Raw genomic sequence first — 16435 nt, forward strand, 5'->3', positions numbered from 1 at the left:
TTAAAAAAATATCGCAAACCGCGTGGGCACGAACGACTGTAATTACTATTCGTACAATGTAATTGAACCGTAAGCGAAATAATCTAAAAACATCCGCCATATATGTTTGTATGCATTATAATATATTGAGAATAAAAACTATTATGGGATAGGAGAATATCGACCGAGCCTCTTTAATTTATTGGCTTAGGTGTAACCAATTATCTGTAGGTGTAACCAACCTTCAAAACACAAGCTTTAAAAGTAAAAAATATAAATAACCTATCGTTAAATCACATACATTATTTTCTAAGCTTTGATGATGTCCCATGATCAGTTGAGTTCGAATTGCTTTTTAACAGTTCCAGTAAACTTAGTAATTTAGGGATCATTAGACTTAGTCATGAGGTCATAGAAAAAAAAATCATGTATGAATTTGCGCACTGTTTGATTAATTTATTGGAAAAGCGCAATTCGCTAATAATCAAGTACTTATAGATACAATAATCTACAAAGGTAAAATTGTATAGCTATGTGAGATTAGTATGTATCTATTATCTATACATATTACAAAAGAACAGTCCTCTCGAATAGGGGCATCGATCCTCACTAAAAGGTTATTCAATGTCAAAAATAATGATATCATCGTAGAGCAAAAAATGTAGCAGATTAATAAAGCAATTGATCATTTTGTTGCAAAATGAATTATTTTAAATAATAAAAGATGCTATATGTAAAATATATGTATGACAAACTACCGTAATATACTATACGTATTTTTAGGGTTTTGTGTGATATTTTTATAGTTTCCACATTTAAGGTGATTATTAAGTAAGTATTTAAATTAATACAAACTAGATATTGTATATTTATATTTTATATACAAACGGAAAACATTTGGTACATAAGAAAGGATATTAATAACATAAGTGCTGACATTATGTAACGTATTGACCTATCCATGTCAATTGACTGGAAATGTTAATTAATTTCCGTTGTTACTCATTTTAATTTATACAAATAAATACAAAGAAAACCTAACAATACAGAAAAATTATCATGTATGTTTAAGAAAATATGTAAAAACAGGTACACATAAAAATAAAAACTGTAGAAATCCACACCGAAAAAAAAAACAGATAAAATGCTCCTACAAGAGGCAAAAATAAATGTGTGTTGTTACTAGGAAGTATTTATTCATTTTTCTTGTAACAAAATATGGTACATGAACTCTACGTAAATCCAAGTAAATACAACGGGGTTAAGGAACCCATTACAAAGGCATCAGCAACTACATAGTTGGCAAAGCGGGATAGAAATCTTTTCAACTGGAAATTTTCACAGTGGGGAACAGCCTGAAATAATTAATTCATTTTCTAATGTTTTTTTCGATACAGATAAAAAAATAACAGCGTGGTCAGTTGATCACGATTTCCAGAGAACCGGTTAATACTAATTTGGACCATTGAATCGGCGTAGAGAATATTCAATTACTCATACATTATATCTGTACTCAATTTGTCAGTCACCTCAATCTAATTCCCCGATTCTGACGGCGATAGGGTATGTTAGTTCATTAGCTTGTTGGTAAACCGGAAGAAATGAGTCCGATTGGTAGAACCAGAACCGAAATCATCCGTCTACCGGCCAAATAATTCAAATCCGTTAAGACCAAAAGTAAATCATTGTTCATAAATTCGCTCTATTCCTAGCACCACCTTATACTTAGGTTAGTATAGGAAAGCAGTAAATGTAAATTCTAAAAAAAAACGCGAATATTTTGTAAACAAAGAATTTAGAAAATAAAATACCGTTCATTAAAGCAAAAAAATCATGTTTTTGCAATGTGCTGATCTGAAAAGAGGCCATAAGACCTTTGAAACGGATCCGGGTATGTGGGTGGGGGGCTTTCAATATCTTGCTCATATATTTTTAAGAAGTCATGTTAACCAGAAATCTCAAAAATGACGGTGGCTGGAGATAACCACTTCTGTTTTTTAGCGTCACTTATAATCTCATCTGAACGGTGCCCAGTACAATATAATATTGCCAAACAAATCTGCGACTATTTTGATGAATACTGTTGGGCTGGGCTTTTCCGAATTTAATATTAAAAACACATGATAAAAAGAAAAAATATTTATGTGTAGGTGGTATTTGTATATTGCACTATTTAACGTAAAATTAGATTTCGTTTTTTCCCCTTTATTAAGGCCTTTTCCAAAAATATGGTTAAATCAGTCGAAAACAAGTTAAATGCATTTACACATTATAAAAATTAAAAAAAACAGAAAGGACAATGAATTGAATTAATTGATGAATAAACAATATGGTCACGAAAAATAGACAGCAAAAATATATTACAAGAATAAAATAAAATGATATTCGTAATAATAAACACATAAATAAACTAATACAATTTGAATACAAATTGAAATAGGCACTATCAGAAAAACCCACCAAAAACCTAAAAGTTAACCAGGAAATTTATTAGGAATTTAACAGGTAAGAGATACTTACAGTAAACTACATATAGGACATATAGGTAGATAAAACTTAATGACTAGAAAAATAACAAAAAACAAAACAAAAATAATCTTATGTTTCTGCAATGGTAGATGAAACGTCGGAACAAATCCAACACACACGGTATCACCCAAAAAAGAAACATATTGATATGTGACAGTGACCGTGAAAACCTCCGCACCTATTTAAACATAATCTTATTTTAATTATTTTTTTCAATTTTAAATAATAAACCCAAGGGAGCAATCACGAAGTTAAAATATTTTCTATAAACTTAGAAATATAAGAAAAATTTATCGTAAAAAAGAAAGAAATAATTCAAACATGTTATTTCAATAAAACAAATATTACAAATCATAACAGTTAGAGCACAAAAAAATACAAACAGAATTGATCAATAAGCAGTTTGTACAAGAGTTTAAAATAAATAAATAAATTGGAAAGGTTATATAAATAAAAACAGAATTAAATTAAACATCCGCTAGGAAAAAAAAAAGTACCTACGCATTTCAATATTTTTTAACTAGTAACTACTTTTATAGCGCAGAAACGCAGATAAATTAAGTTTTGAACAAAAAGTGTTTTATTTGTACTCTATGTACGCAGTACCTAAGCACTTCGGCAAATTAATATTTTATGCATGCACAGTGCACAGCTTGTATGGATGTGTGGGAAAATAATGCATAAGAACAATAAAATCATTTCAGTAAAAACCGATACGCAATTTCACGATGCTTTTTAAAAAAATAGTAAAAATGATTTAAATAAAAACTAACTTCGTCGCATGACGTCACTAGTTCTTCCGAATCAACCAATGATAGGTTTACGGTAAGTCAATTGACGAATCAGCAGAACTCATCAAGAAGAAGGGGAAGAAAACTTGAGACGTCACAGGCGAAGTAATTTCAAAAATCCAAAACTTTAAAAAAATCAAAGCGCTCATAATACGATACACAAACTTTTAAAAAAAGGCTCCGTTTAATAGTGTTTTGCCTTGCTTGCGACCGCGACCCGCCAGCAAGACTTCATGACCCCCCGATGATCGCGACCCACAGGTTAAAAAAACACTGTTGTAGCAAAGGTATTTTGCTAACAATATTTTGAGTAAGAAAGAATTAAATATTTGCAAGCAAGCGCTGCATTTAATACCCGAGGGATTTTCTCAACACAGGCGGACATTTTTTAGTGACCTTTCAGCTCTATTACTTGATTACTTGCACAAAGTAAGAAATAATAATACTGAATTTGAAAAACAGAAGGGTGAATACTATTGAGCGTAAAGTTATAATTTAAAACCGCCAATGGATCAAAAAGCCTGCAAATGCCCTTAAAACAAAATTAAAATAAAAGGTAAAGACGAAGATAAATTCATTCTGATACGCCTTCTTTAAAAAAATCAGTTCAGTTTTGGGGTGCGGAAAACGGGGACACGAGCCCTTGATTTGGTCGATTTCAGTTAGGCATATGTGAGAGTGTCAGAAAAACAATGTTCAAATTCCTACTCATCAAATTGCTCTGCGACCGTATATCCTTTTAAGATTATTTTTTATCAAACGTTTTTTGGATTTACAGTTCGCATCGCCCGAGATCAACGGGTGCGGCGTGGGTGGAAGTCTCGCCTGTCAACTGTCAACTGTCAACCGTAACCAACAGGGCGCAGCATTGCCAATTTTCCTAGGCATGACATGGAATGGATCCACGCGCAATCGGTATTCAAGGCCTTCGTGCAGCCGGCAATATCACTGGTGAAAGTTGGATAGATAATGAGTGGACGATTAGAACAAGCAGATAAGGCGATTGTGAGTATTTCTATTGTTCAATGTGCAATGCGTACGACAATTAATGTAACACGGTATCAGTAAATGTACCTTCTGAGACGAGTTGCGGTCCCGCGGTAGCGTCGCGGACCCCGGATTACAGTCTGAGGTTCGAGCCCTGCTCCAGACAATTTGTTTATGACTTCCTAACACGCTCATTTACGATTAACTAAACATGTTTTGTAAAATAACCAAAGTTCCTTTAGTTGATTTACAAAACGAGGAAATCCAGTGTTTTTTTTTATTTGTTAATAGAATATTAAACTAAGCCAAAAATTTTAATTTACTATTTTTATATATCGTATTATCAGCGGTATGATTTTGAAAAATTTGTGTTTCTGAAATATCTCCGCGTCTGACGTCAGAGGTTCTCTTCCGCTTATTCTCGATCAGTTCTGCCATTGGTCCATTGACGGAGAGCAAACCGGAAATCTTCCGTAACTCTCTTACCATTGGTTGATTCATATGAACGTCGTGACGTCGTTCAAAGTAGTTGGTTTTATGTTTGGTACATTTTAAGGAAACTTTGCCGTACAATTTAATGCTCCGATTTAACCGCGCGCAAGAAAACATTTATTGTATCCAATTTCCCGTAGGGCTAAAGTTTCTCATTGATGTAATACGGTAATAGTAAATGTACATTCTGAAAGACCAAGACTCGTTGAAAAAACATATCAAAATAATTCTGGGGGTTAGTGCTAGAATTGCCTGTTAATTGTTCAGGAGAAGCGATTTTTGGTTTCTGTAGCAATTTTTTAATAAAATTACCCCGCCAAACACATAAATTAATTTCTTTTACTAATAAAATAACTTTTTTTCTCTTACAATTACCTATGTGATCTAATGTACTATTTACACGAAATAGCTTATCTGTTTATTTATTTCCTTAAGTTTGTTAATATTAATTTTTGTGCATAAAAAATATATTATAGTGTGTTCACACAGAAAAAAAAGCATTTTTTGAAATAATCAAATAAATAAATAAATACTAACATTATTATATACTAATTTATGCATCTACATTTAAATCTAAATTGAAAAAACACACGAGACTCGCCATATCCTGAACGCCATAAAGTAGAAAATTATGTTTATTTTATAATATTTCATAATATCTAATTTTAACTTGTTTAGAAAATAAAAAATAATGTAAAACGAACTCCCTTGCTAAACACGAGTTTTTACTCTATTAGAGAGGTAGAAATGTTTTTATAATTTATGTATCTACATACCAGATGTAATTTTATATATATTACTGTAAACCAATTTTGATTGACAAATGAAAAAAATATTACAATAAAAATAACACATATTTTTTTAATCAATAAGTTTCCTTTCATTCTTTATACGTTCGGGCATCTCATCGTACAATTTATGTCAGTTTATAACATTTCATGCTGTAAAATATGTCAAAATATTATTTTGTCATAATACGCATGGTAGTCGTATTTTATGGCATATTTTTTAAGTGGCTGACTTGTGCACTCATAGCACTAAAATAATGGTTATTTAAGAGTATTAAATCTATATCCAATCAACAATTTTTACAATACAGACTCCTAAACGTAATTACAGTCCATTAAAATATTTAATGACCCCTGCTTTATGAGTGCGTGCATTGAGTTTTTATTTAAATCATTCCAGTGTGCCTACTGACACAAACGAATACTTATGTATGCTTACTGTATGTACTGCGTAGATCAACATGTATTATCTGAATAACATTAACAACTTCACGTTATTTAACGAGCTTGCTGTGCTGTCATCCATTTGGATTAAAAACGACATCACATACTCAAAGTTAGACATCAGCAATAGGGGAAAGGTGGGGCGTGCTGTGATTAAATCGCAAAAAAAGGGTTATTGTAGAAAATCCTTTAATAAAACCAAAATTATAACTTTAATAAGAAAACAAATTTTCCTTTAACTATAATATTTTGGAATTATTACCCTCGTCACCCAAAGGACAACACGATAAAATAAAGTTTTACAAAATATGGAAATTGTCACAACCTGCACCACCCGTGGGGTTAGTTGTGACAAGAGTGCGGCAAGTTGTGACGAACAATATAGTTAAGTATTAAAGAAATTATTTAAAATATTTAAAGTAAAATGCAAAATATGACTCTCGATCACCAAATATTGTAAATTGAAAATGTATTCTCTTTGGTGAAAACAATGATATTTTTAATTAAAATCATTCTGCATCAGTCAAACAAAAGTCACAAATAATATCGGATATGTATTCATTCACTCCAGCACATGGTGACTCATTATATGGCATTTTATGGACCTCATCCACCCTTCACCGGAAAGATAATTTGAATGTCACTGTCACAACTAACCTCCACCTGAGTGTCACAACTCGCCCCTTATGACTATTTTCACCATGCAAGTGAATTTATCTGAAGAAAGTATTTTATTTATTGCTAATAATACAGACAAAAGATATAGACTTTTAATAATAAAATACAAAATATTACATCTTGTTCTGACAGGACAGAAAAAGACTTAGGATATTTGCAGGAAAAGTTAGTTTAACACCTCTAAATTACTCTTTACCGTCTAACTTTTTCAAAATCAACCGCACGATACCGTGGTTTTGATTGCAAATGACGGTACGCAGGTCACACGAAATGAAGCCATGCGGGTATGGCTACGTCAATTTACGCGAATTTTAAATGCATTGTCACAACCCGACCCCGTCACATCACGCCTCACCTTCCCCTACCCACGGGTGTTCTTTTTATAATGTTTAAAGCATAACTATGGCAGCCATTGCATTCAGGCTATCTGCGTCTGCCTATCTCACTGAAGACGTAATCCGGTTAATCTATCCAGCAATGGAAGTAACTGATGTAGTTTTCACGCGTGATTATAGTACGAGTCGAGATTGGAACTGCTATAGAAATACACGTAGAAACGGTTATTTGTTAAGAATGGAAACATCTCTCGTCATTATTGGTACAGTTTACCTGCCTCGCGTGACTTGGAAACACAACGAAACTTTCTTTAGATTAGCATAATAACCAATAACTTGTCACTACAAAAAGTAATGTACGCTGAAGACAAAACAAGTGATTCAACGTTTTTTCTTAGTTTAACTCCGTAAGTAATATAATTCTTACAATTGTTCTTTTGAAACGGCTCAGGGTCTTATATTTTTTTTGAAATACGTATTTTTATATGAATAAATAATTTAATTAAACATAAAGAGACTCGGAAATTGGAATGAGACATGAACTATAACACTGGTGTGCCGCTGTAATAGTTAGCTATTAACTTTAAAATTAAAAGCTATACATAACATTTATTTTAAAACACTACCTGAGTTTGAGCATATTATAAGCATTGTTATGTACGCTAGCAAGTCGGGCGCGCCAGCCGAAGCTCGACTCTAATGACTATGGCTTTGATAAATAGATCTGGTTTTGCTTGTTGCGAGAACCAGAAGAAACCAATCAGAAATAAATTGAAGCGACCAAACTTTTTTATGCTAACCTGCTGTATCAATTATGGTATCTCAATTTCCGGGGTTTTTACGATCCCGGGACCCGGGAATAAAAAAACGGGATTCCCAGGCTTTCCCGAATCGGAAATCTACGAAAAATGCATTAACCCTTTAAAAGAGTTGATGTTTTTTTCCCGACTCAAATTTCCCGGGATAGGGATCGATAATTTTCTCGAGTAATTCCCAGAAACCCTGGTAGGTACTAACTTTTCCATAATGTATAATATTTAACAAAGAAAGTTAATTTTTGCAAGTGAAAATATTCACCGTAATTATTTCATGTGATCTCATTTAAGGTCCTCAGTATTAAAGATGTCCAAACGCTAAAAATAGTATCAAAAGCGGCCAACTGCATATTTAATACTTTGTTATGTAAACCTTTAGGTTAATTGTTCAAAGTGTTAATGACACCAAATATTATCAAATAAAAAAAATAATAAAAAAAGTGCTATTATAGGTTTCCGAAATCTTCTCAAAAATATGTATGGAATCGTTTGGCCATCTTTGATATTGAGGGCTTCACTTATGGTTATTAAAAGAAACAGATAAAACGAATTTACCTGCATAAAAAAAATAGTCGGGTTAGCGTCTCGAGAGCAATAACATTCAAACAATTAGGTAGACACAGATTAGTCGGTAAGTGGTTGTATTTAAAAATTTACTAACATTTATTGAAATGTTTGATCACAAAGTAAATGCTTTGAATATTCATAAAATTAATTGTTCTCCGGACAGCGATCTAAAAAAAACAATGCGGAGCTAAAATCAAGCGAACAGTTGGTCGGCTCAAATAATATACGGTAGACGTATCCATTATTCTTTGATACACCAGGGCTGGTATTCCGAACGCGTTTACAGCGCGCTATAATGCGTATTTAGTACGTAAAAACGCGCTATACCGCGCTATAATTTCGTTTGGAATACCAGCCCAGGCGAATGATGTCACGCTAGCCTCGTTGTTGATACTATATAACATTTATCTTTTCGGTACAGATTACCAAAGTATCACAAATCACAAAATACGCAGCTCGTTTTGATACCTCGTGGATACAAAAGTAGGCCAGCATTGGAAATATTGGGCTTATCAGAATATCAGGGGCGGGGGTGCGGATCAATATAAGAACATTTGTGCAGGTTTTTGATACGGTGCAAAAACATCGAATGGTTTCGAAGACAGATCGCAATAAACGCACCGTACCGAGTTAGCGCGCCATAAAGTCTCGCCTCTCGTTAGTGCGCAAATTGATACGCAAATCAGAAAACTACAAAGCATATTACACATACTTATAAGGTATAAACAACACATTGCTGTCTATACGTCAAAGTAAGGTATGTACTCTATATTATAACTGCGCATTCTTTATTCTCTCGCGATGTAAACAAAGAAACACGTGTAGCCGAAACCTCGTTGAGCTCAAAATTTCATTAGAAAATATTTGATACGAATAATGAATGGTAAAAATTACTTCACCCGACTCGTAAATAGATTGATGGATCTGAATTTTCAGTCCAAAATACATAAAAAGTTATCGGATAATTAATATTTCACAAAAATATAACAGTTAGATACAGTACGTGCGAAAGCTAACTGTTAATGTGTTAGCGACTGTCGGGGGACCAAGTAAACATACAAATTTCGTTTGTGTTAGTAGGCACACTAAAATATTTTATTTGCAAACGTTTTGCCACGCACATGTAAGCAAAGTAATACATATTTTAATGGACTGTACTTATTTCATAATCAACCCCCTTTTTACACCAGGGTGCATAGGGCACTGCATTGGTAAACCAAAATGCAGCGTAGTTCGATCATCTTTACATGAAGGTAAGGTGATCAGTCTTACACTTCGATAACAATGGGAAGTTAACATTTATCTTCAATTTTATCGACAAAGTAAAAATTAAGTTTTCTGTACGAAAAGCAGAATATGCATACATTTTTTTCTTTTAAACATGTTCGACTATAGGTTACCGATGAAGATACTTTAAATGTTCATGCAAGTATACTCATTTTCGTACACAAATAACGATTTTTCTTTATAAACAGTCGAAGATAACTCCGTTAACTTCCCATTGTAATCGGGGTCCAAAAACAATGATTTACTGAAAATCAAAAAACCTTTAAAATCAATATTTTACGTTCACTCTGCCAGTAATCGAACCCAGGACCTCGAGGATTGTTGGCGGACGCGTCAACCACTACGCAAGGAGGCGGATTTATCTCCACTCGATTTCGTAATTCAGGACTTATCCGAGTACTTACTTACTCTCATTATTCTAACAATTAGTATTTTATGATTCAGATTATTTTTCTACGTCCCAATTTATTTTATTTATTTATTTACTTAAAGCTTACTTTACATTTTTTGAGACATAAGGCCCATCTCCATGGGACCAAAGTTCCGCGTTGAGTTGGGACGAATAATTAATTAACATAGACATACCACAAATATTTTACAAAAAATCAGAAACATAATAATAATAAAAAAAATATAGCACATCAATATGATAAACAAACATTTGATTTACATTTAGGTAATTAAAAAAAGAAGAGAAAAAAGGAGGTCATATATTCGAAATATTTTTTTAAGATAACGTTTTCAAAGCAATTAATTAACAAACATTACAAATATATATTATTGTACTTGATAATACACAATACTTATAAAAAAATAACAGCAATCAATTTATTGAAGCACAAACTGGGATAATTCAATCGAAAATAAAAACTGGACCGTAGGTTTATGACAAACTAAAAATATTTTAATCTTTGATTATTCAATCTAATTCGATGCACACAACATAGTTTAAATAATATATTTCCAGTCTTCTAGAATGTTTTTGTATGAACTATATTGTTTTTTTAGTAATTATTGCAAACCTTTTTTTATTTTGTAAATTCAAAACAAAAAAAATGTTTCAGTAAATATTGCGAAATTAAAAAAAATACGGTTTCAGGGAATTAGATGTGTATATTAAACAAATATTTTTTACATAAGTTTTACAGTCTACGACAAAAAAATGGAGTAAAAAATGCTGAAAAAAAAAACTATTTATAATAAATAAATATGTCAGTTTTCCCTGGCTTTTTGTGTAGATTAATTTGATTGTAACGCACGATTTTATTTAACGAAAATAAGATTAAGATAATGCTTTGTAATTTAGTATAGAAAGTTGATTGAATCATAATAATAAGTCTAATTTGAGGAATTTATTTGTTCAATTTCACAAAAAGCGTCGTTTTCTTTTATGTCTATTTTTTAAAACATATCATTATCGATGGATGGCATAGGAGTCTGTTATAAAGACGAAAGTAGGCTCATGGTAAAAATATTTACATCACAATATAAATTACAGGAATATACAAAAATATAGAATAATCTACATGTACAAAAGGTGATAAAAATCTATGTTTATATCATTTATAAATACATTATATATATTTATAAATACATTATATATTTTTATAAAGTCCGTGTAAAGTAAAACAGTAATTTAGATTTTATATGTTTACAAAAAACAATAAAAATATGAGGTTAGGTCACTGACCTTTCTGAGTCTCCCTTTGAAGACCATGGCAAAAGCTCCATGGCCTATGAGATCCTTACTGTTGTATTCATAATCACCCACTATCTCCATTTTTAAGATCACAAAAAATAACTTAAAAAATATACAAGAGATCTATTCTTTGTGGTTATTGATGCTGAGGATCAATACCATATTTTGAACGATGGATTAGAGTATCTTAACGCGCTACATCATGTTCACTTTTTACACATTAACACATTTTCCTTTAGCACTTTGTAATTCAATCAACGACACTTGTTAAATTTATGAAGATAACCATTGTCACTAAAATTTCCTTATAAAATAAACCCGAGAAGCACTCATCACAAAATTTTGTTAACAATCAATGTTGCCACTTAAAAACATAAATAATATTTTAAAAGTGACATTTGAATTTGAGGTAGGTACTACATTAAAAACATTATTTTTTCTCTCATATTCATAGTGTTACATCATTTTATAAAAGTAATTCAATTAAAAATAATAATAAAATTGACGCATAGTACGACTAACACCGACAAGGTTAATTCAAAAGTGGATCAATTTTGTATAAATATATTTTAGGTGAAAGAAAATTTGTTAGCTGGCAATATTTGCGAAGATATTGATTTTAGATGGTTGCGCCATCTAGTGGTTTTGAAATCATATAAATTTTGAAACTGTGTCGAAAATGCAACCAGCATCGAAAAGGTTCGAAAATAGGAAAAAAAATACAAGGATATTAAAATGATAAAATACGGATAAACCTTTCATTAAATATTAGAAACCTGTACTTAAAAGTACATTAATGCTTTTGGTATACATAGAATTATTAGTGAGTTAAATTTTTCCCTCAAAAAACCATTTTCAATTTCAATATTCTGCTTGAAAGTGTGCAAAAATAAAATTAAAGGCAGTTAATTTTAATTATATTATTTATTTTAACTGTAAATTCTACCAATTGTTATTTTAATTAGTTGGAAGAAATTTTGTAGCAATAAATCCACTAAGTACAGCGTACATTTTATTATTAAAAGTATATGATTTTTTCGAATTAAATTCACACCCAATTTCAATGTTGAATGTTTCCTTTATAGATATTTAAATCCAACATTACCACAACTCGATTCCTTTTTTACAGCGGAAGTTATTTTCAACTTTTGGGAAATAGTCTGAAAATGGAAATATTTGGGTAAAATATTAAGAACCCATGTATTTCTTTTTTATTTAAAAATAAATGTAATCATTTAAACCAGGACGTTTAGTAAGAAAAATTTATTATTGTTAAATAAATAATTACATTAACATTTTTTTATGGAATATCATTATGACAATATAATATATTGTATAAATATTTAGGATAATTATTCCAATCTTTTAGATTATCTCTTCTGGTCTCCGAGATCTTCAATGTTATCTTCGTCAATCTGTAAACAAATAATTTGTTTGATAATGTCAGTAGGTTTTAAAGTAAATAACAATAAGGAAGTTCAGTGGTATTTAAAAAAATTTAGATTTGTTAATAGACTTAATAGATTATCTCGTTAAAAAAAAGAAAAAAAAAAGATTTTTTAAAGTTTTGAAATGAATTTTGAAAATCCACACTGAAATGTCAAAATTACACTGTCCGTCAAGTCACTACTTAAAGTCGGTGAGTTTTTCTGACATTTCAAAGTAGAACCCCGTAAAATTCTAAAAACAAAAAGTTTTGTACCCCCTAAATGTAAAAATAATACTATTTGAAGGCGAAAGCTTAATGCTATAATCCATTTCCAGTAAAGTAAGTTGTTGGCGTACTTTAACTTTTCCAAAACAAATTTAGCCCATTTTTTGTCATTAAGACCAGATGTTGAGACCAGCTCTTGTGGCAGCTTATTACAACTATCAATAACCCTATTACCCGGGAAATGCCTCCGTGGGTTCAGGTTGAATCTGGTTTTCCTCACCCTGAGACCGTGGTCTCGAAGTCGAGCATTTTGTTTTAATTTGAACATGGTATCCAAATTTGTGCAAGTATCTATATCAAGTATCTAAAGTCTACTGTCAAGTATTTTGTAACTATGAACAAATAACCAAAATAATTTGATGCAATCTGGAAATAAACTGATGACATTTTGCATAGCAGAAAAGTGTGTTAGCTATTCTATGTTGGACTATCAAAATATTGTTAAAAAACTATAAATTATGAAAGTTATTAATTTTTAAATGGAAACAGGTACAAAGCCAAACAAATTAATCTTCATAAGTATGTGATACAAACCTCAGGCCATTTTTCTGGTATAATATCAAACAAGTCATCTTTAACGTCTCCTTGAATTACAATCTCATCATCACCAGTGACAGATGAACCACATGCAAATTTAGTTCCAAAAAACTTGGCTGCCACTTTCAAATCAATATCTGGAAAAAAATAATGAGATATTATTTTATTTTGCGGCCAAATTAGATCTAATTTTTGTAGTTAAGCACAAGAGAGGCAAAAGAAGATAGAACACCACACCACTTTACATGTAGATCTCACTTCCTTTACATTTATGCTTCCAAGACAAGAACAAACAAGATTTAAGTATGTCGTCGGTTTCACCAATCATATAATTATAAAATAACTAAATAAAATAACAATCAAAAATTATAATACCGAAAAACATACGCAGAATTAAATGGCGATTTGGGTTGTTTCAAAAAAATTCCCAATGTTTTACTAATAAAGCAGTCATATTGTCATTATACTCACACTAAATATCAATAGAAAAAATATTTAAAAATCTTGTCTAATAAACTGTTTGATCAATGCCTATCATAATATTATATTTGTTGAATTTTATTAGGTTCTAGCCTCAATTTTGTGATCTAGTGAGCTGTCTGCCCCTTAAATAAAGACATTTAATTATTTCACTCTCGAGAGCAGAATGGCGTCACAATAGATCTTCACAGGTCGCAGTGACATCAGGAGCTTCAATAGCACTGGCCCCCACCTCTAAGAATAAGAATATCGAGGCTCAAGGAGAACCTTCTAAATACCTTTCCACGACTTCTGAGCAGTAAGTATATGCAAGAGGTGTAGGAAAGTCCAAAAGCAAATACATAGTATTACTATTACGCTCTGTTAAATTTGTGTTAGAAATTATATTTTAAAACTGTATAAAGCAAGATTATGGTGTATTGTGCTCATTTACAGGATTTTTTATTATTAATAAGATCTTACCAAATGTGCTAAGACCCGTGACAACAGTGACACACTTCTTTTTTCCACGAGGAGCTCGGGCAACAGTTACGAGCCTGGGTATGTCTTCCTTCTTTTTGGCTTTAAGCATTCCCTTTCCACCACGCTTCTGTCTTTTCTTTTCTTCTTCACCCCCTCCACCTTCCTCGCCTGAAACCAAACTCCAATTAATGAGTGTAGTCCACGACACAAAATCGGTAACAGGTGAATCTTAGAGATGGGCCGATGAAAAATACAATTCTGTATGTGAAATAGAACCAAAATCGTGGACAAGCGGTTTTGACTCAACAACTATGTTCACTAGTTCGTGGTTATGCCTGGAATAGCTATTAAAATTTTGTCTATCATTCAGGAAAAGACAGCTTAAGTTTATGTGAAACTGAAGTAGTTATATTGTGTCCCTATAAAAAACAGTCGGCAACGAAACTAACACAACACGATTTTCTGCATCTTTACTTCAAACCGTCAATTATACTAAGAAAGTTTTGACATATGAGAGTAAGAATCGTGAAAAAGAATATCGAGTGGCGATCAGTCTACCCAGTAGTGGCTGGAATATTTGTCTATGACGCAAGGTCGGCATGAAATACTTATTTAAAAGGTTGTTTTATGCTGCAATTTTTCATTGTCTTTTGACTGAAGCCTAAGGCTGCTCTCCTTACCTCCCCATATAAAATGATCATGACTGATGCTCTGCAATTGTATTCCTAATGTAGTGTCCTTTACGCCACCAAATGGAGATAAAAAAGGCGAATAATAGAGATAATATAGGCCTAAGAAAGGAAACGCCTATTACTACAAATAAGGATAGAATAAGACTTCCATTCCTAAAACAATTTTAGAATGTTTGATGTATAGAAGAATAAAAACGTATGGGAAAATACATGCCTAAAATAAAAGAATTTTTAATGTCTTGTTTACAATAGCAATTTACATACTTAAAAAGAATTAAGCCAACTTAAGAATGCGTTTTGGTTACAAAGTAATATTCCGATTTTAAGTTGCATTCGGAAACTTTCGTCTAAAAAACTTTGACGTAAATGCTGGATATTCGATTCTTAATTAATGATCGCTGTAAAAGATTATTCTTGTATTGAAACATCGATATTGATGACAAAGAGTAAAAATATGCTTACTTAATTTAACCTTCTCAAATTCAGTGGGAAGATTTCTTTCTAACCACTGCTTACATTTTTCGTATTCTGGATAGTATTCACAATATTCTATTGGCATAGAACAATTTCCGCAATATAGAACTTTGATAGGATATGATACTCCTTTCCGAGGACCCGTGCTTAAATCAACGTCTGTCATTTTCCTAACCTATAAAATATTTGTATTTAAAAATTGCTCAAAAAATAACATCAAAGGTAAATTGTCATTTTTGTTTTCAGTTCTGATAAACAAATATAAGAATAAACAAGCTTATTACTTAAATTGGAAAAAATATAAAATATTTAAATAATTTCTTTTCTGTCTGGCCCCGAACAGCGAAAACAATAATGTTTCAAGCATAGAAATTAGAAATCGAGAGGCAAGTGAATTTATTTTATATATTATATTCTCGTTTGGCAACATTTTCGATCCTAAATAGTACTTACTCAGTATGAATTTTACAAAAAAAGTGTCATTTTGAGTATTGTAAAATTGTTTTTTATAGGAATTACTAAATTTCAAATATTTTTTTATCAAATTAATATTTTTATTTGAATGATTTACCCAAATATTCTTATTTCCAAACCATCACCACAAGCGTTCAAAATAATTCACTATTAGAAAATTAAAATCAAACACAAATCAAATTGTGGTAAAGTATAAAACAAGCTATACATA

General features: G+C 31.4%; 2 protein-coding genes across 3 annotated transcripts in view; both read right to left on the reverse strand.

Annotated features, from left to right (window-relative positions):
* The window catches only part of Atg1 (serine/threonine-protein kinase unc-51-like protein Atg1), a 103562-nt gene extending 91817 nt beyond the window's left edge, over positions 1-11745 (reverse strand). For both annotated transcript variants that reach the window (XM_088234313.1, XM_088234311.1), the window contains exon 1: positions 11383-11745. In XM_088234313.1, the coding sequence (XP_088090439.1) occupies positions 11383-11472 (90 nt within the window). In that variant the 5' untranslated portion in view covers positions 11473-11745. The remainder of the gene's footprint in view (positions 1-11382) is intronic.
* An 894-nt stretch (positions 11746-12639) lies between these two features.
* DENR (density-regulated protein) lies at positions 12640-16126 on the reverse strand. Its single transcript, XM_088234314.1, has 5 exons — positions 16035-16126; positions 15739-15925; positions 14585-14752; positions 13640-13779; positions 12640-12806 (listed from the first exon to the last, which is right to left on the reverse strand). Exons 2-5 carry the CDS (start codon positions 15914-15916, stop codon positions 12762-12764), a joined length of 531 nt encoding a protein of 176 aa, XP_088090440.1. The 5' UTR covers positions 15917-15925; positions 16035-16126; the 3' UTR covers positions 12640-12761.
* Positions 16127-16435: the final 309 nt, after the last annotated feature.

The sequence above is a fragment of the Micrasema longulum genome, unplaced genomic scaffold (assembly GCF_059751315.1).
Source record: "Micrasema longulum isolate JH-2025_06_02 unplaced genomic scaffold, ASM5975131v1 h1tg001225l, whole genome shotgun sequence".
In the NCBI taxonomy this organism is placed as follows: Eukaryota; Metazoa; Arthropoda; class Insecta; order Trichoptera; family Brachycentridae; genus Micrasema; species Micrasema longulum.

Bases quoted from the DNA above. Each gene is read 5' to 3' on its own strand.
- DENR (XM_088234314.1), bottom strand. From the start codon at position 15,916: ATGACAGACGTTGATTTAAGCACGGGTCCTCGGAAAGGAGTATCATAT. The intron at 14,753-15,738 runs GTAAGCATATTT...GTTTGGTTTCAG, and splicing joins ATTTGAGAAGGTTAAATTAA to GCGAGGAAGGTGGAGGGGGT. The intron at 12,807-13,639 runs GTTTGTATCACA...ATTTGTTTACAG, and splicing joins TACCAGAAAAATGGCCTGAG to ATTGACGAAGATAACATTGA.